Below are 24,841 nucleotides of genomic sequence, written 5' to 3' on the forward strand. Positions count from 1 at the left end.
ACGTGCAGATGGCAGGACCCGCCTATGAAACGCGTCACCCGGAGCGCCAGCGTCCCGCTCGCTGGTGGCCTGTCCCCCTCCACACGCAGGACATGCTGATGCTCTTGCACGGGCCAAGGGTGAGGGGACGTGTGATGGTGCAGCAGCATACGTGTTCCGACACGTGCTGCCCCTCTGGCAACGCAATGCCTGGTGCTGCACGCGTGGATGGCACCGTTCCCACGTTCAGACTCGAACGCGTAGCATGCAACAGGGTGTTATAGCTGCATGCGGTCCAGGATGGGGAAAGAAATCCGACAGCTCTGCAGCAAAACGAACACGTGCAGCCACCCACACTGATACGAACCAGCACCGCCTCTTCCGTGATCATTCATCCTTGCAGCATGTACAACAGAAGGGTTTATAAGCTTTGAAACACACCAGCACAAGTTCAGTTTACGACACTGAATGCCACATCTTCTCTTCTTACAAAGCTTCCTCCCCAGACACCCCACCAGCAACCAGGCAGAATCCCCTTTCTTCCTCCCAGCCCCTCTAGACCTTCACTCCCCAGCTTGGCCTCACACCCACAGTCCCATCGCGCCTGGTCCCAGCAGCTCCAGCACCGCCGGGTGCTGCTGCGGGACAGAGATGCCCAAACTCAGGGTCTCACCACGACAAAGAGCACTCGTAGCTCTAGTTACAGCAACCGTGACTTACCACAACCTCTGGCATGTGCATCTTGGTGATAATCATCTTCATAATCTCAGGGGGAACAGGAGAACCTGCAATGACTCCTGGAAGAAGAGGAAAAGATGACCATCTTGGAAATCACTTATTTAGTCCCAGGAGTGGTCCCTCAGAAGGTTCTGCACTCCCAGATTTAAACGCTGGCAAGACCTTTGGGATACACCGGTTCCTGTCAAAATCCTTTCTATTTTTATGGATACAGGTCCTAGTTATTCTGGAAGCAAAGGCTGCAGCAAGGCCAGTTTGCCTGAATGAATTAAGAGTTGGCAGAGTTCACTAGTTAGGAAAATAAACTCTATAGCAGAAACTGAGTCCAAGCTGCAGTACCCAAAAAGGAAAGATTGAGAGCAGAAAAAGGCACAGATTTTTAGCAGGACAAACACTCCCATAGAACCAAAAGCCCTTCCCCTGCCTTGCACAAACCGGCCCTTTTGGGAGAGGGCAGATCACATCTTCACCTGTTCCATCCCAGGATGACAGAGCAAAAGAGCGGGGTAATATATAGGCTTTGCTGGGGAACAAGAAGAGACGGGATGATTTTTCACATATCAGAAATGATTAGGTAATCTGCTTAAATGTTTCTTTATGCTCCAGCACCATCATCTCTCCGTGCTGCCATCGCCTCAAAGGGGCTGGCGGTCTCCCCGTTTCAGCTCAGCTATTGCCAAGGCTGTCCGCGACAAGAAAGCTCCAGCACGCGTTATCACACCCTCTCCAGTACTCAGATGAGTGACTTCAAAAACCAGACAGGAAACTTCAGGCCAGACGCAATCCCAGCACAGCTCTGCTTCAGGGACTGCACCAGCCTAAAGCACACAAAGCATCTGCTGCCACACGGTGGTGGCTGGTGAGACCAGAGTTGAGCAAAATCACCTCCCTACTGTACCCGATAGAACAGAAAGGTCATTCCCCAATCTGCTTTAAGATGAAAGAAATATTAAAAACGTGCAATTCTTGAAGGAAACCCCAAGGAAAGGAAACGTAGCAGTGAAACACAAGGCTCGTGCAACAAAACTTCCCTCCAGAAGAGTGATTTGCTCACAAAGCTCAATACAGCCTCCCAGCAGGGAGCCAGTAATATCCAGTTTCTCGGGATTTTTCCATTTGAGATGTCAGACTTACCTCCCCGGAGAGATGACAGGTCGTAGGAGTCAAAGTCCGGCTGGGAGAGCATGTCTATAAACATGGTTGGCGTGCCGTGTAGGAAGGAGCATCTTCAGGAAGGGGAGAGAAAAGGCAAAGCTGGAACCAGGCGCAGCCCCAGCTCAGCACCACGTCCCGTCCCATCGCACGTGGGGCGGCGGCAGCACGGAGGCAGGCACAGCAGATGCGCTCTTCATCCGTGCACGTATACGTATGTACGTATAAAAATATAAATAAATATCCATATACGTGTGTATTATGCATACACAACGATTAGTCTTTTGTCTGACAGCTACCCATGAAGAACAAGCTGGAAACGCAAGAGCTGGACGTGGAGGAGGAGTGCAGGGGGTTAAGTGTAAAAACACACCGGCCACGGCACACCAAGCCACCGCTACGCTTGCCAGCTAAAGCCCTACAGTGACCTGAAGAATCCCTCATTTTCGGGGAAAAAAGCAGCGTGACAAACTCCTAAGCGCAGCTGAAAAGGCAGGATTTAGGCTCCTGAAGTGCCTGTGCAAGCGTGCGGACCAGCAAACCTGCCTCTCCCGTCGCGGGAAGGAGGAGCGCGAGCAATGGCCCGGCAGGTGAGACAAGGAGAAGCACCGCCACGAGGCAACGAGCTCCTCTGCAGCAAGACACAAACAGACTCTCACTTCTCTTGAGACACTGCCTCCAGAGCAGCCTTCCCCTCGAAGCTCGGCGATGAGAAGACGCAGGAGGACCCGTGCACAGCCATCACCATGCAGCCTCCTACCGACGCCAGGCAGTGGTAGAGGGGGGCGGGGAGGCCAACGCGGTAGTCCTGGGGTCAAGCCAAAGACAACAGTGAGGAGAGGAGATCTTCCAGTCCGTGACCAGCCCGCCTCACTGCTGAAGAGCAAAGACCTGAGCAGAGAAGTTTTCCCTGATTCACTGAAAACTTGCTGGAAATTTGACGTTCATCTGTATTCCCGTCAGGTGGAAACACGACGCTGATGCTTCCTGTCTTTAATAAAAATCACTTTTGGGAAGTTTTTAATGTCAAAATTTCATTCTGCAATTTTGCAATGTCTTCTCTTTGCTGGACTTCTTGGTCTGGTATTGCTTACACATCATTTTGTGATATGCCGGAAGAGAAGAGCGGTAGTGCTATGACAGGCATGAAATATGCAGGCCTTGACACATGCTATTAATTTTGTTTGGTTTTTAAAAACACCAAAGGATCTGAAGACTGATTGAAACAACTCATCTTTTTTTTTTTTTCTGGATCAAAGCTGTTGTGTTAGAAATAACTACTTCAGAACTTCAAAAGAAAATATTTACTTTTAACAATTTTTAAAAGGAACTACAAATAGAAAGGTCAGATCCTGATAAGAGTAATGAGACTGTATACATGGCATGAAACCGAGTCACGTAAAATAAATTAAAACCTCATTCAACAGAACTCAAAGCTAACATCTAACATCTAACAGCTAAGATTCTTGTAATTATTTGAAATGAGTGTTCACCAGAATGAAAAGTGATCAATTTCACAATTTTTCCCCCACAAAAAGGAGAAGAAAAAAACCTTCACATGACACTAAAATGAAACATCAGTGAAATGAAGAATGACATGCATGAGTACCCCTCAACGTCATTTGTAGCAAACCATCCCGCCCTTCTGCGGAGCGGGCACCGACGCTCTCCGCACGTGCGGTCTCTCTGCGGCAGTGGAGACCCCCCAAACTCTGTTCCCACCGAGACCCACCTGCTCTGTGATCCCCAGCCTCAGACCGATCAGATTGGCATTATTCACAATGTTCCTGTGGGAGAGCGTGGCTCCTTTGGGGCTTCCCGTCGTCCCCTGAAAGACGGAGGGCATAATGCAACCATGCCGCCTTTTCCAAGGGTGAGCTACGTGCGCTCTCTGGGGCGGTTTCCCAGCACTCCATTGTCCCTTCAGACCTGGGAGACTTTATTTTCTTCTTCAACAGCATTTTAATCCCAAACCACACCCAAAAGAATAATCCAACTTCAGTTGGACAGAATTCCCACGACACCCTCTCATCTCCACCAGCCCTTGAGAAAGGGTTGAGCAGCAGGAATGGAAGAAGTAAAGGGAAATGCTAGAACGCTTCCTCCATCCCACAGGAGGAGGTGGAACCAGAGCTCGGTCTCAGAGGGCAGAAGGCGAAGGAAACGGGACGCTCGGCATCGCACACATCTTTCCCCGTGTCCCCAGCGAGGAACCCACAAGGCGCGGAGCAGGCAGAAGCACCTACTGAAGTAAACTGGATGTTGATGGGCTCATTGCAGGACAGGGTCTGCTGCACGGCTCTTAACTGCTTCATATGGCTGCTGTCCCCAGCCTGCATCACTTCATCCATGTGGAAGGTGCCGGGCAGCTTGGAGTCCACGGTGATGACAACGGACAAGTCAGGCAGCCTGGTAGAAAGAAAAATGCCATCGACAATAACGGAGCAAGGAGAAAACTGCCTGGATAGGTGTACGGTGGTCAGGGCAAACCCCCAGGACAGCCTAACCCGTTCCCTTCGGATGAGACCCTGTGCGAGTCCTTCTTCTGCTAGAGCCTGCGTGGTGCAGCTGAGAGGACACAGGGCAGGACACAGCTGTGAGGTCAGTGCAAAGACCCCTAACAAAGATGTTCATAACTCACCTCTTGCTCTTTATTCCTCCTGGAGTGGATTTTTCTAGCTCAGGACACGACTGCTTTAGAATGTCATAGTATTTCTGTGTTTTAAATTGAGTGGGAAACACCAGTGCCTTACAGCCAACCTGCGAAGGGAGACAGAAACCCATGAGTCACGTCGGGTTGACGTTCAGGACACGACAAAGAGCAGTCACCGCCGTCACAGGAACGTGCGCAGCCCTGCGACCTCACACAGCAAGCGTTAGCCATTAACACCCCACCGGGATTTTCTCCCTGGCTTGTTTCTATAAGCACATGACACCATCTCCAGAGGAGACTGGGAGATTTTTAACTCTTCCGAGTGAGAGCCACGGCGTGCAGCAATTTAAAGATTCGCAGGGGAGCACGACACAGGTCCGGCACAGCGAGGGCACAGCAGCCACGCTCCCAGGGCTGGGGACGTGCCTCCAGCAGGCAGATTCATCCAGGACAAGCGCAAACTGAGCCCTTACAGCTGCGCGCTCATAAAACCCCGCAAGCGCAGGGCAGGGTGCTCTTACTGCACGCCCGGCACGCCGAGCCCTGATCCGTGCGTGCAGCCGGCGCTCTGCTCCTCCTCGACGTTCGGTTCGGGACGGGCTGGTTGCTTTTTGCTGGGCAAGAGAGCAGAGCTGCAGCCAGAGGTTCCCTCTCCTCCCAGGATCTGCAGTCCCCGTGCAAGCACTAAGCAAACAACTGATTTTTCAGATTAGGAGTCCCAATACTAACAAAAAGCTCAGTGCCAAAATGTGTGTGGCGGGGGGAGGAGGGAAAGAAAAAAAAAAAATCAATTTATTGTATCTGAAATGAGAATGCTTTAGGAACTTTGGAAAAACAAGGAAACCTAAAGACTGCCTCTCAGGTCAAGCCAAGGTTTTCTTGTGGGTTTTTTTTTTTAAGGTGCTGTGTTTCCTAAGATTTTTCCACCTCTTTTTAAAGCACTAGCTACTTTGAAAATTAAAACATTTTTCTTTCAACATTTACATAATCCTGAAGCAGTGCACTTTAATTACTCCAAGAATTTCTGTTTTTTTCAGCAGAGGAGATCTGCTGTATTTGACCCAGATTTGCAAACCACTTTCATATTCCAAAAAAATGCATTCTTGTCAAATAAACTATTTACATAAATGATTTGCTCAGCTGTTTTCATTATTTTCCCAAGGTCCGTGAAATAAGGAGACCAAGGCTGTGCCAATAAATTATCTCTAAGTACCCTCTGGGGTTTGTCAGAAGGGAAGACAAATATTTGCTCTATTTTCTGGAACAGACTGCCCAGAGCCCAGGGGACTGAGTCTGTTCTGGGATGTTTTGGGCATCTGTAGCTTTTTACTATTAGTTCCTTCAAACTACTCTCCTGGTTGAACCAGCTTTGCAAAAGAGACGCTATGGGAGGAGAGGAGCTTGCAGGGCAGATGCTGTAGGAGATAGGGGTCTCCAGTTGGGCACCTCCTACTTGGTCTCAACCTGCATGGCAGCAGATCCATCTTCAAAAGGACCTGTCGTATGAAAGCCGACACCAGTTTGTTTTTACAAAGCCCTGGAAAAACGGCAGGAATCAGAAGAATGGTTATTCAGCACGTATTAGTGCATACAGCACAGGGAGGGAACCTGATGGAGCAAGGAAGGGACTGCACAGGCTGACAGGATCCAACAGGCAAAGGTCAAAAGTCTTCAGGGGCTTTGTTGTGCAAATAAACAAACACAAACAAATAATTAGGAAGGTGAGGGACGCCAGAGATCCCAGTGCCAAAGGTACACGGCAAAGCTAGAAAACCTGGGAAGGTGAGACAGGAGTAATGCCCAATGGAGCTGAAGCACATTTCTGCTCTTACCCCATCAACACTCCAGATTTACACTGGAGAAGAACATCAGAGCAGAGTCTGACACACAGAGATGGAAAGGAAAACAAAAGCCAGGTCTCACTGGGGGAAAAGGAAAGTACCGACATGCACCTTTCCACCTGGTGAGAGAAGCAGGAGGACATCCACACCGGAAGAGACGTGCTTCACTGCAGCACTGTGTTCGATCTTGACACATGAAAACAGCTACCGTAAGAGGATTAAATGAAAGATGAAATGGGAACTCAAATTGCAGCCCAGCAACTGAATTACAGAGCTACTGATGCAAGAGAAAAGTCTCCCTTCACTGCCAGAAACCATCCACCTTCTAGGTAAAGCGAGAACTTGGATGGTGCTGGGAAGACCCAGAAGTGGTTCCCTCTTTTCTGCTATCAGCCTTTGATTTAAAGCTGAACAAACCAGAGATGAGCAAGTTAGCTTCTTAATCCTAGGATTAATTTTTAGCTATCGAATGTTTAATAATCTGAATTCCTTGTTACTGGAGCTAAGGAGCCAAAGCAGTTTAAATTGATCAGTGCTCTGCACATTGCAAACTCAAACCCAGGCAGATACATGAGGGGAGCTGAGGCAGCAAGGATCAGACAGCAGAAAGACATCAAGCAGTGGTAATACCTTGGACTTAAACCAGGTTAAACCCAAGGCAAGCAAGGCCTAGGACAGATCTGGGAAAGAGAAACGAAGCTACCAAGTAGGCTGGTCCTTTCTGAGCCTTCCCCCTTTCAAGGTTAAAATCCCAGATGGTGATTTTTGCCCCGAGCAGGAGGCAGGCAGGATGGCACCGAGCCGGGGAGGGCAGCCACATGGTTCTCTCCCTCCCAGGCAGGCTGGAGCATGAGGGTGGGAAAGTCAGAACCGATTTCAGACAGATGCTGCCTCTCGAGATTGCCGCCACGCTCTGTTAGTCCATACAGTCTCTGCTGTCCTGGCTGCCAGCTTCTCGGGTAGTCCTTGGGTCAGGTATTTAGCCTCGCCTTGTTCTCCTCACTCCCTAGTGAACGGTTGCTGGCAGGTACGGTTGTTATTGGTGTAATATTGGCAGCACATGGTTGTTAGAGAGGGATGAGAAGGATGCAGAAGTCTCCATCAAACAGACAGGGTGGCAGCCACAGGGAACAGCAAGAAACGTGACCACTTCAGCTGGTCACTGCGTGGTGGTGGTCCCTCTACACGGCCACCACCAGCCCTGCTCTCTGGCCAGCTCTCCCTAATACACTCCAGTGCTTAACCAGCAGCTTATCCGTACTGTCCTCCCCCCACCCCTCCACCAGACGGCTGCTTGCACGAGTCCTCACAAGGAATCAATCAGCATTACCAGCGAGTGCCATACAAACCTTCCTGATGACAAACTCCAGCTCAAGGGCCTGGTAGGCTGGATTCACAGATACCTGAAGGGGGAGAAACAAGAAGGTTGATCAGAGTTACCCTTGCCTTGAACACCCTCTCCCCTAACACATATTTCAGCAGAAAAGTTCTCCCAGGGCCAAGCCACACTCAAAGCCCCTCCTCCAACTGAGGAGCTCACCACCACGGGGATTTCACATTCACCAGAAAAATTAGCTGAATCCTGTGTTTGCACAAAAGAAAACAATCAAAAAAGAGAAGACATTTATGTGAGGTCAGGTAGTCACCACAGAGATTCAGGAACAGAAACCAGATCCATCTCCCAGACAGACATTCAATCCACTGAACCAAAGACTCAAAATTCAAGATCAGGTCAGGTTTCTTAACAGACAACTGTGAAAATACCAGCTTTCTCCTGTCCAACTCTCCACAGAAGAAGTATTGGCCACTGGAGTCAAGTTCACCATCAGGTTCATACTGAGCCATGCTCATCCACCCCGTTACTGTCTCTTAGCAGACACTGGGATGAACCACGATGAAGAAAAAGGACCAGAAGGTCCGCTGCAGTCCTTACCACAGTGCACTGTCTAAATAAGACACATTTTGGGAAATGTGCCAGGTCATACTCTCAAATGAAAACTGTCTTTTGGGGATATGCAGCTTGGACTAGATTTTGAAGTGAGCAGTTGCACCATGAAGCAATACAGGTCACGTTTAGGAGGGATCTAAATAACTGGTAACTGTTTAGGACAGCAGCACGCCACACAAAAATGGTGTGCAGGCAAAAGCATGTCTCCACCTCTCATCGGCTGCTGCCCGCTAGGTCACGGCAGTCCGTTTCTTGCCGCTTCTTCCTCTGAGCTCTGCGCTCTGCTCTCCTACACAGCGGGGGACGAGGACACAGCGTATCTGGTTTAGATGGTGGCTTCAGTGACAGCCAACATGCTGGGCAAGAGCACAGAGAAGAGTCACACAACAAACTCTACTCTCCAGTATCTCCTATTGCTTCTTTGCCTCCATTTCCTTTCCCAACGGACTGTTAAAAACCCAAACGCAGCAAACTCCTTACCAGGATGATTCCTGCCTGGGCAGTTGCAAACTGCATCAGAACCCACTCGTATTTATTGGGACCCCACATTCCCAGCCGGTCTCCCTTCTTCAGGCCAAGAGCCAGAAGCCCAGCTGCTGCCTGGTCCACCTGTAAAATACAAGACAAGAGCTTGGGGATCACACACAGGATGGAGCAGGGGATGTTTGTCTCCACACACCGGTTTTCTGGGGAAAAAGCATCGTCTTTGCAACTGAAATTGAGCAGAACGTACAGAATGAATTGAACGGAATGCTGCACATCCCGCAGAAAGTACCTCTGCGGCACAGCGTGTTTCAGGTGTGCAGACATATGTATAAACGTTCTGAGGTATTCATAAAGTTTGTATAGTTCTGTTCTCAGATGAGTTTATGAAATCTACCTTGTAGGAGATATGAATTTGAGGAATAGCTATTCTCTGAATTACAGCCTACTTTTTAAAACCAGGGTGAGCACAGCTAATCTTATTTATCTGAATGGGTGTAAACAAGACACTAGTAAATCTAAAAAACCCAGTTGTTCCTATCCAAGATCTTATCACACATTTAGTAGAAACTTTCCACGTAGTTAGCCTTGACACACTGCCCCTCCATTCAGAATACATACAAGCATATATTTGTATGTAATATGCACGCGTACCTACACGCGCGTAGATACACCCGTTGTTGTGGATTATATTGAGACCAAGTCCTTGACCTTGCTCAGTTGCTTTTGTGCTTGGACTAGAAACCCCTACACAGTCAGGACCTCTGACAGTCAGAGCACAGTGACTAATACAAGAGGTGGAGCCTGCTCCAGTGGAGAAAACCACTGTAACTCCGCCCATAAAATCATCTCCCCTATCTGATGTGTTAAGTATGAAAGTTCATTCTGGGATATTCAGCAAGAATTTTACATACGCTGCCGTCTCCCTTTGATCTCGAGACTCTAAGGAGGACAAAGGCAGCACACACCCATCGGTGCTGCTCAGGGCCAGGATGAAGATCTGCGTAAGACTAACTCCACTCCTGAGCTGAGCGATGAAATCGCTTTCCGTTTCTCCATCACGCCTGCTGCTGCCATTACCCTCCTGCCTGGGCTCTGCCAGGGACGAGCCAGGCACTCACCTCCTCCTTGAACTGAGCGAACGTCTTCCGAACCCCGTCTCGGCAGAAGACCAAGGCGTCACGGTCGGGAAACCTCTCGGCGGTCTCATCCAGGCACTGGCCCATGGTTTTGGTGAGAAGGGGAATGTCTAAGGTCCCCTGGACGTAGCTGTTGGTCAGCCTGTGGGACGCAGAGGGCACCCCTGTGTGCAGGGCGCTGCGAAAGAAAAGGAGAAGAGTCTATTTTTAATACATCAATACAATTCTCCCCACCTGGAAGGATTACCAACCTGCCGACACTACCGAGTACTCGATGCACGTCCCCACACCAGAGGGGACCACGGGCAGCCAGTTCAGTGGGTCAAGATCAGGAAGACCTCCAAAAGCACTTGGAAAGCACATGCTGCAGCCGGGGGCGGGGGGGGGGACGGGGGACGGAGCGGGCAGATAGCCTCGGTAACCCCAGTGCACCCCCCTGGCCCTGCCCACACCGGCAGGCAGCACAGGCAGAGCCTCCGCTGGAAACCTGGACCCTGCTCAGTGATGGGGAAGGAGCCTGCACCAGCCCTGCGGGACCGGGCACAGCCTGGTCCTACAGTCATTCACCGGGGGTGAAAGCCACCTCGGACATTTCGGGATATCTAGAGAGATGATGGACTTTGCTGAAAGATGGCAACCGGGTTTGGTCTTTCTGTGACACTACAAAGTGCAAATAACTTGGAAGGAACACAATTAAAACAGTTTGTAGGGAAATTCCCCAAATGGCTTCTCTCTGCTGGCAAGAGCAGACAACCAAGAAAGAGTAGGTTACGGTTAACATCAATTTGTCATTTTCTCTGTCTCCAAAAAGATCTGCAGAGGACGGTCTAATCTTGCGCAATAAAAACTGTTTAGAAGAGTTCAGAGAAGTTGTGTTGTAACCGAGAGACATTTGCAAAGTACCGGTCTGTGTACACAGCAGCCAGCGGGCTGTACACGCTTCACCATCTGCCAGCTAGACCGCAAAGAGTTTACGGTACTGAGGGCAACATCAGTAAAAGGAGAAGCTACCGGTGAGACGAGAAGAGAAGGGCAGGGCAATAATACAGCAGGCTGACGGGGTGGAGGAGACTACACCACGCAAACGTGGGACAGGAGGGGAGCAGGGAGGTGTTTCAGCAGAACAACGCCGGGGCACCAACGGCACGACTGGGTCCTTGAGAGGAGCACGGAGGTATTGCGTCGGAGGCCAAGCGGGAGAGGGAACACAGTTAGGAAAGGCAGCCAGAAGACGCGGGCAGGGCGGTAGGGAAAAGCATTTTTAAATTGTTAAGGCTTTCACTGAGTTCTGATCACCAGTGGAAAAGCAGCGACCTCTCCTCCAACCACAGCTCCCAACCATCCAGGCGCTGCAGTTCTTGCCCCGGTTTCTCTCCCTCACGTCCTCCGAGCACCTCTCTGCCCCAGCCGCCACCCCCCACCACACTGCCCTCCTCCCCGGACAGCCCCCCACTTTCTATGTCCCTCCTCACTTCTTCCCTGCCTCCCTCTGTGCTCTCAGCTCCTCCAGTCCTGCCTTAGGAGACGAGCAGGAAGGACAGGGTGAAGCGACGCTCAGAGGCAATGCCCGGTGTTTGCAGATTCGGTGTATAACGGGGGGTTCCCTGCCCTAGAGGGGACAAACAGATCAGCCTGAACTCCGATTTTCCCCATTCATTACGGGATCAATATCCTGCAAAGACTCTGCGCTATTTTCCATAAAAGATTTGTTTTCCTGCCCACGAGAAAGCTCCTAGCATGAAGTTACTTCCACCAAGGGGTGGAGTTCAACCTTGAGATAAGTACAAAACAAGATCTTAATCTTCCAGAGGATTTTTGCTCCAAGAGCTGAGCAAATGGCCTCACTGCTCTTCTGCAACTCCCACTGACTATCCTGATGTCTCTCCTGGCTCTGCTCTTGGGTAACTTACACCAAGGCTGCAAGGGCTGCCCAAGGAGGAGGAGGAGAAGTCCTAACCTGAACTATCTTCTCTTGTTTGAAAGCTCCTGAGCAAGGCATGTAGATAAACTAAGGAGATGAAAGCAAGCTCTGCAGAACAAAAGCCTTTATAAATATAGGTTATATAAAATAAAGGTTGAAAAAGCTCTCCCTAACCCAAGGGAAGGACCAATGCTCCTGGGAAAGCAGAAAAGCCACTGCAGCCACTGCTTTTTGAAATGGTGACCAGAGAAGCCGCTGTCCCATCACCGTAGGGTGGTCTCAGATAAGCAGCTCCAGCCGCCCACGCGGGCAGATGAGGAAAGCACTTGCAAAAACGTTTAATGGAGACAAGTCTCCTCCTGTTTCAGCAGAGCGGGTCCCTAAACACCCCATGTTTCACTGCCACAGAGACAGGTCCCTGCTCGTTCCCGCAGCCCGAGAAGGGCTGGAGCAGCCAAAGAGCAGCCGCTGAGCTGGTTGTACAAGAGCATTTTTTCCTGAGCACCATCTCAGGGGTTGGCGCTGGGCTGGAGCGGGAGCAAGGAAACAGAAGCCTTTCATGGACTGCAGAGTTCTTCTGGGGATATCACTCAAGGAACTAATTGGTAAGAAATTTGGTCTAACACATTCTTCTACTCCGTGACTAAAAAAAAACACAAAACAACAAAACCACAATATTTCACCACGAAAGGAGACTGGAGAGGGGAGGAAAAATTATTTGAATTTTCTCACAGTCTAAATTTTCTATCAAAATCCAAAACGTCCAGCTGAAACAGTCTCCCACTCTCTGCAGTCAGCCTTCAAGAGGTACTTGCACAACCCTGCATCGCTAAGGAAAAGGGTGATATTTTACACTCTCATGTCTTGGCAAAGCCCGCGGCAGACCAAGCTTTCTGGTCTTACTCTCAATTTTCTCCAGAACTGAAGAGCCAAAGGGTTTCTCGCAGGAACCAGACTTTCACACTAAATGCAAGAAGGTGCAAAGCCAGAGCCAAACGACAGTTCCACCTCCAGTCTTCAAGGCTACAGGTTCCTCTCCATCCCCAAACACGGGGATGAAAGAGCATCAAAGAGCAGTAAAAGGTGTCTTGATAAAGCCCTACACTGCAAAACACTGCTGGTTCCCCTCACAGTGTGGAAGCACACAGAGCTTGCTCTCAAAGGTCCCAAGCAGTCACATTTTCAAATCAAAGCATCAGCAGCTTTAAAAATCAGGGCCTAAGATATCTCATGCTCATAACCCAGAGTCACTAATTCCTCTCTAAGCGCTTGCTCACGTGGGTTCTTCAAATACATTAAGGAAAGCAAAATTCACAGCTGTCATCTACTTTGAGCTCCCTGAATTCTGGACTGACGTTCACATGCGCTTCAGCATTTCTGTATCACTTATCTCCTGGCCATGGCGGCAGGGAAAGATGTGGGATTAAAACACAGCAGGCTCTTGGAAGCACTGGGGGTCAGGAACCAAAGGAACAAGGCAGATACAAGATACATTCGTTATCAGGAAATAACGCCGGGTCGGTCTCTCCTGCCTATAGCCACCAGCAAGCGTATATATCTGATCTGAAAAATGTATCGAGAGACCTCTACAAAGAAAGGGTCCAAAGGATTTAGAAATAATCTTTTTGTTCATCTTTGTTACAGAAAACAAGTAATTCACTCTCCACGTCTTCCTATGAAGCATCTGGTACTGCTGGAGGTAAAACAAGACCAACGATCCGATGGTCTGATATTACAGCAGCTCTTACTTCCCTGCCTCAGCCGGAGGAGAGCAACTAAAACCCTGCTTGCTCTTGGGTCTCAGCAGAGACTGTTAAACACCACTTGTGGAGAGCACGTGCCTTCCGTTGGCAACACATTCCAGCAGCAAGACTGCCCGCGGTGCCTGCAAACAAGCCAGCCTCGACACTCGGCCGCTCTCGCAAAACTCCGTAACCGGGGAGTTCAGCGGCACAACTGAACGGAGAAACATCAGAGACCCAGGGAAAACGCGTCCCCCTCCCGTCTCGTGCGAAAGGCAGGCAAGCAGCCGAACGCTGGCAGACCCAGAAAGCACTCCTGCCCGATGGCGGCAAGCAGAAACAGTCAGGCTGAAGCAAGCACTCTCAACTAATCCTAGGAGCTCTGTGTGTTTATCTCTAAATAGCCCCAACTAACATTTTACAGTTGTTGATACAAGATAACCAGCTTCATTTTTCACCTTTTTCTCTTCACCAGTCTCTACAGAACTTATCAGAAGAGACGAAGACGAGGCAGAGGCATCAGCGTCACATCCTGTCCCCTACGACGACCCACACGCAAGCTGCTGCTTTGCGGCCGTGAAGGACATTGACCCGACCTGCGGTGCCATCCCCTGCGCACGTGGATGAAAGGCTCTGCCCTCCCGGGGCTTGGGAGCCCTCCCGACTGCAGAGTTCGTACTCCAAGAGGTTCACGGACTCCCCAGGCAGCTCCTTCGTCTACCAGGAGCTTCTCCCCACAAAAGCAAGAGCTTTTGGGTCTTTTACATAACACAGCTGCAATAAAAGGGTAGTGAAAGTTAACTCTGCTCTAACCTTAAGTCTTCTTTACTCTTCAAAACAATGCTGTTACCTAAGGGTTCTCTTTTTTTGTCTGTTTGGTTGGTTTGAGGAAGGATCAAGTTCCCACAGCTTTCAGACTCCTACTGCAGCAGACCTCTTGGTTACATTTTCCACTGCATCTCTCTCCCCGCTGCGCTTTCTGCCAGGATAAATACCGCTTAACGCTAGGAGTGGTACTTAATAAACTTTGTAATAGCTTTACTAGAAAGAGTTTACTCCTCTAAATACGCTGTGTTTTTCTCCAAACACTTTGTATTCCTGCCCCTCAGTTTCACTTCTGGGCTGGAGTCCAACCTGCAGTGAACTCTGTCATGCTTCCCTTCTGATCCCGTTTCTTAAGAACCGATTCCAAAATGGCAATCTTGGCTCCAGCACAGGCTTCAGTCACCTCGCTCCTAATCACAACCCAGCTGAAAAAAAACAACAAACGAACCACCCAGACCCCTCGTGTGGAAAAACAAGGGCTGCTCCCCACGGTTCCTGGGGAATTGCTCCCTGGAAGTCATACCTCCCGGTGAGTGTTAGGCTCTGAATATCAGCTAATACTTCAAAGCCTTTCCCAAAGCCAGTTGCCTTCCTTTCCCACGAACTTGCTCCAAGAGGCAGCGTTAAACAAAAGGCAAAGAACTGGCCCGACGTCCCCGGCCCCCAGAGCTCCTCGGTGCCCTGCTGGCACCCCAGTGCCCCCCCCCCGCTGCCCACCCAGGGGTCCCTGGGGCCGCAGGGGGACACTGCCTGACCAAGCCCGTAACTCAGAGCGCCGAAGGAGGACACAGAAGCCGTTTGACACATGTCACGTTACTGCGGTCAGGACGGAGCTGCTGCACGAAGCTGGGCCCTGGGCCCACGGCCGCGTCCCTCCGCACGCCGTGTGGGGCTGGCCCGGCTCCTCGTCCCCTCCCGGGCCGGGCGGGGGGGGGGGAGCAGACGCAGGGGATGCGGCCGCCTTCTGCCACTTCGGAGGGGTTTTAGGGGAGCCAGGGGACAGCGACACGCACTGAGAGTAAAACCTCCAGCTGAACCTGCCCTCCCTGCAAGCGGCCACCCGCCTGGCCGGGCAAACACAGCGCTCTGCAGCTGCCCCACAGCCCCCGGCCCCCAGAGCCCCCCTCCCCGCAGCCCCCTCCTCCTCCAGCCCCTCTCACCCACGGCCCGCCGTCCATGCCCACGCACTCCCTGCCCTACAGCCCCCTTCCCCCGCAGCCCCTCTCCCCGCACCCCGGACCCGTCCCTACCTGCCCGCCGGGGCTCCCCGCCGCAGGAGCAGCGCAGCCAGCCGCGCCGTGGCCATGCCCGCGGCCCGCAGGAACCCGGGGCCCGGCCCGCTGCTCGGTACGCAGGGGCGGTGCGCACCGCGGCCCGCCTCCGGCCCGGCCCCGCTCCCGCCCCGCCTCGGCGGGCTGTGGCTGCCCGCGGCTGCGGGGGAAGCGCCCGGCGGGACGGGGAGCGGGGGCGAGCAGCAGCGGGGCGTGCGGGGATGGGGGCTGAGGCCAGGCAGAGCGGGGGACCCCTACCCCCACCCCCGGGCACCTGCCCCATCCTCTGCCAGCCGCCTTCCCGAGTGCCTGCACCGCACCTCCGTGCCTGTATCCCCCCCCCCCCCCATTATCTCTTTTTCCAGACTGCCCCATCAGCCTTCTTCTGCCTAACCCCAACCACTACTACACCCCAGCCCTGGCCTTTCCGTGCACCCCAAAAAAGCCCCACACCCTAGCTGAGATGGGCTTTGGTGCAAGACACCCGACGCCACTTGCCTCTGCTTTTCTCCATCTGGATTGCATGGTGCCTGAGGCCTGTGAGTCGCTAATTGTTTTCCAGCCCTATCCACTTAATGATTTATCACAGCTACCACCTCACTAACAGCTTTAGGCACTCCAGGGCTGCCCGTACCCTGCTAAGGTAGGAAGAGACACCAGCCAGGAACTGCAGAGCTACTCCAGAGCAGGGCAGGCTGAGATCCTCCCACCTAAGGGCAGAGGCACGGGCAGGCATCCAGGCAAGGAGCGCTGCGGTGCTGAGCTCCGCCGAGCACCCAGCCACAGGAGCAGCGCTGCTCCGCTGCAGCAGAACTGATGCTGAAGGAAAAGAAGTGACACGTGCATTGTTCCCCACGTAAAATGACTGACGGTGCCTGCTAATTGATCCTCGTGCAAAGGCTGGGGTACGGATTTGAGCCCAGAAAATAGTCTATGTCTTTTAAATACAGTATGGGCATTACTCGAACGGTGCCAGCAGCGCTGGGCTGTTTCTGGCTCAGCCACTGACCTGCTGGGTGATCGCTGGCTGCTGTTCTGCAGCTCTGCCCGGGTGGAAGCTGGAGCGCAGCGTGTGTGTGTCTGGACACAGTGCGATGGCACCAGCAAACAAGGGCACGCATACTGGCTCAGAATGGGTGTATCTCGGACAGCAAAGCCATAAATGTGCTCGTAAGAGCCGCGTAGAGAAATACTGACTGCAACCAGGCCCCCAGTGTTAGGTACTTGGTTTTAGAAGCAGGAAGAATTTTCCCCAATGTGCATCTTGCTCACGAGGCACAGGGAGTTTGGTTGGTGACAGTGTTTTCTTTGGTTGGGGGAAGGGACGTTTTTGTCTTTGAAACGTGAAGAATCGGCCGCGGCCGCACAGGGGACACGGGGTGAGGCGGGCCAGCCGGCTGCAGAGGCTCCGGGAACGTCTGCAGCCCCAGGCTGGCGCGGCCAGCCCCTGCTCCCCCAGGGCCACAGTAAGGATCATGAGATCAGGATTAGACAGTGCTCTTCCCGCTTCCCTCAGCAGTTCCTGCTCCCTTCTCCCTGCTCGTGTTCTTGCAGCCTTCGCGTGGAAATGTGCCCCGTGTTACGGTCTGTCTCGAGGAGGTCTGAACTCTTTTTAGACAGGCACAGGAGCTCTATTTACATGTCGGTCTTGCTGAAATCAGTAGCTAGGAGAGTTTATGCGTTTTCACAGACGATGTAAGGCTGTGTGACATCTGTGGCTAGAAGTTATCCTTTCACCGTTTCAGCACAGCACAGAGCAATTATCTTTGTCTGTACTGCGGGAGCATCAAAGTGCGCTCAGTGTTGTATAACCACAGAGAAAAAAAACCCAAACCAAAGCAACAAACCAAATGTCTGTGACCCGAAAACCCCTCACCTTAATAAATAAAAATAAATCTTCCCATGTTCTGATCAGGGTGAATCCCAGTTAGGTATTAAACCAACAATTATGCAGAAGTTAATGTGACCTTGACATTTGGGTACGTTTGAGATTGTCAAAGCAGAGGCAGGCTGAACCAGCAACACCCCAGACACCATTAAGACATCGTTTCTTTCTAATGAAGCTTTAAAAACCTGCCTTCGAGTTAAGCACAAATAAGCAGGTAGGTTTTGTAACTGATCCACACCCCCGTTTCCTTCTGCTAAGGGCAAACGGCTCTTGGCCTGGTGTAAACCCCAAGCCCAGAAGGGCAGGTTTCAGCCTCTGCAGCACCGCACGGACAAAGGCCTTCTCCGGAGATGCCGAGGGTCTTGCTCAGGTCCCCCCCAAAGCCTCTCTGGGTTTCACCCTCAGGAGCAGGACGAGGGAAGGGAGCAGGGGCTCTCCAGCTGCACGGCACCTCACCTCGCTGTGACGCGGGGCTCGGGCAGTCGGCTCCCTTGGCGTCCGTGCTGGGCGATGCGGACGCGTGAGGTCTCCCCACCCGTCCCCGGAGCAGGTTGTCCCCTGGCCCATCCCCGCCGTCTGAACCTTGGTGTGAAAAGCTGAGGGACAGAAGGGGCGCTTGCACAACTACACCTCGCTCTTCTCAAATGAGGGCTCTGTAATTTCAGCTCACCTTTGGAGGAACAATCTCACCTCCAAGAAACATCTGTAATCGCCTGGACGAGAGCTCGTTAACCCCATGCAGATTTTGTTATACTTTCTATGAGGCAAATCCCTGTCTGCTGTTTCGGGGTGCCTTTGCTCAGAGACTCCCGCGGTCTGGGTTACCTCTGCGCTGAGCTAACGCAGATCTCTGGGTGTTGGAACAGACCTACTGCCAACTCCAGCACCCACGAGGTGGACGCGCTGGAGTAGTTCAAACACCTTCGCGAGGTCCCGTGCATCACGGTTTGCACAGGGGCCAGGAAATTCAAGGTTAGTCCTCGCTGGGATCCCATTCCTGGGTAATATGAATTTGGCTCTGCCCCAGGCTCCCTTTCCCCGTCGCTGACTTTCTCAACAGCGGGTCGGTGGAGACGGGAGAGCGCTCTGCTCCTGCAGCGCTGGAGCCTCTGGATCCAAGCAGGAACGTTCATCGTAAGAGCCCAGCAAAAAGGGAATTCACCGCTCCGGCTGCGGAGACTGCAGAGAGGCCGAACCCGCGGTATCTGCTGCTGTGAAACGAGGCACAGGTTACTCGGTTTCTGGGTTCGCGTTGGGATTATTAGCCGTTAAACGGTTGGGTTTTCGTGGGGTCGTGTGCGACCGGTGAAACGCCAGGGTGTGAAAGTCACCGGCCGTGGGGCCGGGCTGAGACATCTCCTTCCCTTCGTGGGACGGTTTCACGCAGGAGGCCAGCGACCGGCTGCTGAACTTCCGACGGCCTGGCGAGGGGCCCGGTGCAAAGGCTGCCTGCGGCCGGGGGGTGCCCCGAAGCGGTGCCGGTGCCGGTGCCCCGGGCAGGGCTCGGCCGGTGGGGCGCTCCGGGCCGGCAGGGGGCGCGCTCGGTCTCGCGGCGGCGGCTGGCGGGGCCCGCGCGGACGTGGACGCGGACGTGGACGCGGAAGTGGGTGGCGGAGCCGAGCCGAGCCGAGCGCAGCGCAGCCCAGCCCAGCCGAGCCGAGCCGAGCGCAGCCCAGCCCAGCCCAGGCGCCCCCGGCCGCTCCGTCCCGCACCGCGTCCGCCTGTTCTCGGGTCTCGGAGGAGCCCGGCGGTGCCGGCGGCCATGTCGCGGGGCGGCGGGAAGGGTCCGAGCCTGAAGGACAAGCTGGACGGCAACGAGCTGGACCTGAGCCTCTGCAACCTGAACGAGGTGCCGGTCCGGGAGCTGGTGAGCGTCCGGGCCGCCCGGCGGGGACGGGGCCGCAGCCCCGGGGGTCGGCTCTGGGAAGGGGCTGCGCGGGGGGAGCCAGATGTGCTGGAGGTGTTCGGGAGCTGGCCTGCAGGTATTCAAAACAGCAGAGGAGGGTTTCGTGTCCTGTTGGCCGAGCAGCCGCCGATGCTCGCATCTGTTTCGGGAGAAGTACTGCCTTGGGACCCCGAAACCGGTCCAGACCTGCCGTGAGCTCGGGGGCAGCCGCGGGGGGATGGACGGACAGAGGCGGGGGAAGCTGCAGGGGCTGAAGCAAAACTAGCAGGTGTCGGAGGGGCGAGGGGGTACCTCGATGCTGATTTAGTGCTCTGTTTCTCTTTCAGGCCGCTCTTCCAAAAGCTACTATATTGGATTTGTCCTGTAACAACCTCATTTCTTTGCCGGTAAGGTGCTAAAGGGTCTTTGTGGGGATGAGGCTGCTGGGAAATATTCAGAAAAAGATAACTAGTGCTTCAGTAAAGGTTCACCGGGAGGTTTGGAACTGGCACCCTCCTCATCCTGGGGCGGGGTGAGGGACTCTGCTGTCAGTGGCGGGTCAGGACCGGTGGGTGGTTTTGGCTGAGGCAGGAGAGAGAAGAGGGTTGCACTGCGTGAAGATTGCAGCGCCTGCCTGCCAGAGCATCCCCGCGTGAATGCAGACCAGTTTCATCAGCAATGGAGACTCGGGTTTGTTTCTGTTGTATTGCCAGACATCACCTTGTCAGTCTGTCTTATCTACCCCGCTGTTTTCCACCTCCATCTTCCAAGGCAAAGGAGGAGAGTGATTTTCCTCCATCACGGTTCTGTAGTAAGTTTAGGATTTGTGGCTTATGTAAGGTGCAGGCTGTCTCCACACAGTCCCCGCTGAGGTTCCTTTGTAAAGGTGCTGACAAGCTTTTTCTGGGTTTTGTCTGTTTGGGTTTTAGTCAGACTTCTGCAGTTTGATGCATCTGGTGAAACTGGACTTGAGTAAAAATCGGCTTCAACAGCTGCCCTTGGACTTTGGCCGCCTGGTCAATCTGCAGCACCTGGACCTTCTGAATAACCGTTTAGTCACCCTGCCAGTCAGCTTCGCACAGCTCAAGGTAAAAGTGTTTGCTGGGCAGTTACGTAAAGCTTTGGGATGCAGCCCAGGGTCTTGTGATCCTTCTCAAGTTGATTTCTCTGGTAAAGCATCCGTCCTGCTGATGATCCATTCCAAAATTCAGCTCGCTCTGCACCACAGCTCAGTGGAAATTATCTCACATCTATTGAAAATGCCTCTGCTCGAGCTCTCTGCTTGTCTTCCATACCTATGTTATTCACGTGAAAACTAAGTAGTTCTTTGCTTCTGCTTTGGATCTCTTAAATAACTGCCAGACTACCACGCTCTTACAGCTTGCCCTTTATCGTTCCTTTCTGCAGAACCTGAAGTGGCTGGATCTGAAGGACAATCCCCTGGATCCTGTCCTGGCTAAAGTAGCAGGAGACTGTCTGGATGAGAAGCAGTGTAAACAGGCTGCTGTCAAGGTAAGGAATCTGCTTTTATTCCTTTTTTCCTTTCTTGGCTTTATTAGTGGTGGTTCTTCCTCTATTTGCTTAGCAAGCTGCTGCAGCAGTTTGAAGTTTCGTCAGCCAGGGAGGTGCAGGTTCACTGCACTGACTTTGCTGCTTCTGTGCCTGCAGAGAGCAAACGCTGGGCTGAGTAGGATTCTCTTCCATTAGCAGAGTTAAGAGAGGACTAAATGCTGGTTGCCAAGAAAGTGGAGGCATAATCAGACAAAATAACCTGTATCTAGGTTTATAGTCCTGAGTACAAAAATCTCTGGAGAAGCTCTGGTAAACTATAGCCTCACAGAAGTGTTCTGTGATCCTCTGTATTGGCTAGCCCCAGTTCACCACATTAGCTTTTTAACGGAAAGATCTGTTTCTTAACTGCAAAAATTCCCGTGGGAAGGTGTGAGCCCTTCAGAGCCATACCCATAGGGGGTAAGTTGGGGTTGGCGGTCAGCCCCAGCTGACTGTCCTCAGCTACGCTCCCGCTGTTCTGTTTGAACTGACCGTGCAACAAGCTTCCTGCGGAGCCCTCAGGTTGTTTTCTTGGACCTCGAAGGTACTGCAGCACATGAAAGCTATCCAGTCTGAGCAGGATCGACAACGGCAACGGAAGCTCCAAGCAGAACGAGGTAAGCGCAAAAAGCCCTCACGTGCTGTCTGCTGAGGACTGGTTTTGATCTCTTACGTGCCCAAACATACTGACTGCAATCTAACAAATACTTGTAACTATCAAAATTCTGCGGACTCTGGGAGCAGTAGGGTAGAAGGGCCGGAGGGAGAAAGATAGCCAGGGATAACTGTGCGATTTCTTGCCTGAATAATACTTAGATCTCTAGATGGAATGTGCCGTAGGTTACCTATGAAAATATGAAAGAAGAGCACAGGATTTATTTTAAGGGAAGCCTAATTCTGAGAGTGCAAATTGCAAGGTATGTAATATTTAAAAAAAAAAAAAGATTAAAAAAGGGGGTAGTTATCTGATTTGTTTCCTCATTCCAATTGGGAACAGATAAGCAGGTATTAAGGAAGAAGGCAATGACAACCCTTTATATAAAAGGAAAAAAACTTCCTGTTAATCCCCAGAAATGGAGAAGAAGCGTGAAGCAGAACAGCGAGCAAAGGAGGCTCAGGAGAGGGAACTGAGGAAGCGAGAGAAGGCAGAAGAGAAGGAACGCAGAAGGCGAGAGTATGATGCTCAGAAAGCTGCAAAACAGGAGATGGAAAAGAAAACTAAAAAAGAAACCGTGCAGACCCGAAGTAAGTAGTATCCGCTGTGGATGGGATTGTATCAGATTTCATCTTCATCACATTTTGATGCTGCCAGATTGGCTTTTATGCAGCCCAGGTACTGGGAGATGGTGGGAGTCAGGGGGAAACCTGTAAGACTTTCAATAAGCTCTACTGCTCTGCCTCTTCCCCTGTCATCTGCATTCCCGATGAACTGCTGAGCGACTGGATTCGGGAAGTTCTTCAGCTGCTCCTGCGGGGAGCTTCCCTCCACTCATTTCTTAAGTGTACTGAGCTATATGTGCAAAACCAGATCTTGCGCAACACGGAGGTGCCTTACACCCTGTTCACTGCTGCCCACGAAACGCAATCTGAAATTTTTCATCCTAAACGGGTAGCTCCTATGCATCTATTTATTAACCAGAGTTCATGACAAAAGACAACTGCAGCACAGGCTAAAGTATCTTACCTGAACAGCTCGTGTCTGAGTGTAGACTGTTAAAGATATTTGATTAATTCCTCACGTTCTCCATCTTGTAAATGTTTTACGTTACAGAGCCCGCCTCCAGTTCTCGCCCCCCTCAGCCACCCCGGCACAAGCACTCCTGGTCGCGGTCAGTGCTGAGGGTCCTGCTCTTCGTGCTGCTGTGCGTCCTCTGTACTTTGGCCGCCTGCAAGCTGACAGAGCTGCAACATCAACCTCTGTGCATCAGCGTGAACACTCTCTACGAGGATGTGGTAGCCGCTCTGCAAAACCACAAAACCCTCCAAAATATGCTACAACAGAACTCGCAGCAGTGATTGTCCTGGACGGGCACTTGCTTCGTCAGCATCTCCCTCCACCATCTACGCAGCCAGAATTCCTATGGAATTGTGTTCTGATGAAACTGCTTTTAATCAGTCAGCATTGGTTTGCTGGTCCACTCCACACAGAGCAGAGTTATTGTTCAGATCACCTTTGCTGTGCATGTTTCACAGTTGGCCTGTAACCCCCATTATCTGCCCACCTTAACCTAAACTTGTTAACACGTCTTACCTCCGAGGGGTTTTTACCTAGATTGTGAGATACAGAAAGCTGCCAGTCTATAGGAGTGGAAAAAACCAGCCCATGCGTTATCTAGGTACCTATAGCTCTATCCTGGAGGTAGAAGGTTTTTAATACATAGCCATTCCTTGCTCTCATTTCTACCCGTGCTAAAATTGGTGATATGGCTGTATGGGAATAATACATCAAGGCCTGCTCCAGGACCAATTACAGGTGTGTAGGATGGCTGTGCATCCCTATGTTGGAGCGAAGAAGCTGATGTACTATTGAAAGGAGCTGAAAATTTTCAATACAAGAGTTTTCGCAGCAATTTGTCTGAGCTGGATGTTTATGTTTCTAATACAGTTTTTATTTTAATTAGGTCTTCTAGAAACAGCCCAAAATTATTTCTGAGTACATACAGCAATGATTTCTAACTACATTTATTTCAACCAGCTACTGCCAACAAAGCAGCTACAGCTTAAGAAGGGCTTCTGGCCAGGCTGCCGGCTGGTTTGGTGTGTCCCTGAGACCCAGGGACAGACAACAGGCGAGTTTTCCACCCGTTGCTGGCTGCAGCACTGGGTGGCACTGTGGCAGCACTGGGTGGCACTGTGGCAGCGCCGGGTGGCACTGTGGCAGCGCCGGGCGGCACTGTGGCAGCGCCGGGCGCCCAGGCAGGCAGAGCAGGGCTGGGCTTGGGGCTGTGGGGAAGGCCGGGAGGTTTGGCAAAACTTGCCTGTGAATTATTTATAATTTCCTTACAGAGAAAACCAAACAGAAGTTTGACATATCCTTAAGGACTTTGCAGGTACTAAAACAAAGTATACGCATAAGCGCAGGTGTCAGAGAATACCCGCGCTACAGACTCCAGCGAGACATCCTACATCAGGCACCAGAATTGCTCCCTCACTTCTCATACCTGGGATTACTGCTGATAAAAGCAGTGCCACGAGGAAATAATTTATAGCATTTCATGCCAAGGTCATCAGCGAAGCAGTAAGCCTTCACCTTTTTGTAACCTCATGATAAGACTCTAGTTGCTCGAGTACCACGCAGAAAAAAGCGACAGCATGAATATCAGATAAAAGGAAGGAAAGGCTGCCTGTCTCTGGCTGCACAGTATATAGGTTTTCTAAGCTTCCTTGAAACGGCTTTAGGCTTTGCTTTTGGTATCGAACTCATCACATTCCTTAAAAGGTCCTTGCTTACTCTGCAGAAATACTTGGAAAAAACAACAAACAACATTCAAAGCAGCATTTCCTCTCTGCAGACGTTCCTGCCAGCATCTGGCAGGAGCCTGCTGCTTTGCCATCTAGGAGAGTGCTGATTAAGTTCGCAAATACCTGGCTGATAAGATTTATCAATTCGGGTCAGAAGCGCACTACTGGCCAGGCAAGGGCTCCTGCTGGACGCCTGAAGTAGTGGGTGGGTAAGTCTTCATTCGAGGCAACGCGATTCCAAAGCGTAACTTCCACACACTGGGCGCAGTTTAATTCACTCTCGGCACTCATCTCAGTAAGTGCTGCTGTCGTGAAAGATCTCAACTGTCCTTGTGTGCACACGAGCGCTAATGGCTTCGTGGA

The 24,841-nt window shown here is 51.8% G+C and overlaps 2 protein-coding genes across 2 annotated transcripts in view; one reads left to right on the forward strand and one right to left on the reverse strand.

Moving 5' to 3' along the window:
• The window catches only part of ACSF2 (acyl-CoA synthetase family member 2), a 36,420-nt gene extending 20,612 nt beyond the window's left edge, over positions 1–15,808 (reverse strand). The window contains exons 1-10 of the mRNA XM_075770796.1: positions 15,672–15,808; positions 9,916–10,111; positions 8,792–8,920; positions 7,713–7,766; positions 4,511–4,629; positions 4,116–4,278; positions 3,602–3,697; positions 2,529–2,677; positions 1,852–1,943; positions 700–776 (exon numbers count right to left, since the gene is read on the reverse strand). Of these exons, the coding sequence (XP_075626911.1) occupies positions 700–776; positions 1,852–1,943; positions 2,529–2,677; positions 3,602–3,697; positions 4,116–4,278; positions 4,511–4,629; positions 7,713–7,766; positions 8,792–8,920; positions 9,916–10,111; positions 15,672–15,727 (1,131 nt within the window). The 5' untranslated portion in view covers positions 15,728–15,808. The remainder of the gene's footprint in view (positions 1–699; positions 777–1,851; positions 1,944–2,528; positions 2,678–3,601; positions 3,698–4,115; positions 4,279–4,510; positions 4,630–7,712; positions 7,767–8,791; positions 8,921–9,915; positions 10,112–15,671) is intronic.
• A 3,342-nt stretch (positions 15,809–19,150) lies between these two features.
• On the forward strand, positions 19,151–23,586 carry LRRC59 (leucine rich repeat containing 59). Its single transcript, XM_075770384.1, has 7 exons — positions 19,151–19,447; positions 19,813–19,872; positions 20,395–20,553; positions 20,873–20,977; positions 21,561–21,633; positions 22,088–22,261; positions 22,788–23,586. The coding sequence occupies exons 1-7, from the start codon at positions 19,343–19,345 to the stop codon at positions 23,030–23,032; spliced, it is 921 nt and encodes a 306-aa protein (XP_075626499.1). The 5' UTR covers positions 19,151–19,342; the 3' UTR covers positions 23,033–23,586.
• Positions 23,587–24,841: the final 1,255 nt, after the last annotated feature.

Source organism: Balearica regulorum, chromosome 18 (assembly GCF_011004875.1).
Source record: "Balearica regulorum gibbericeps isolate bBalReg1 chromosome 18, bBalReg1.pri, whole genome shotgun sequence".
NCBI lineage: Eukaryota > Metazoa > Chordata > Aves > Gruiformes > Gruidae > Balearica > Balearica regulorum.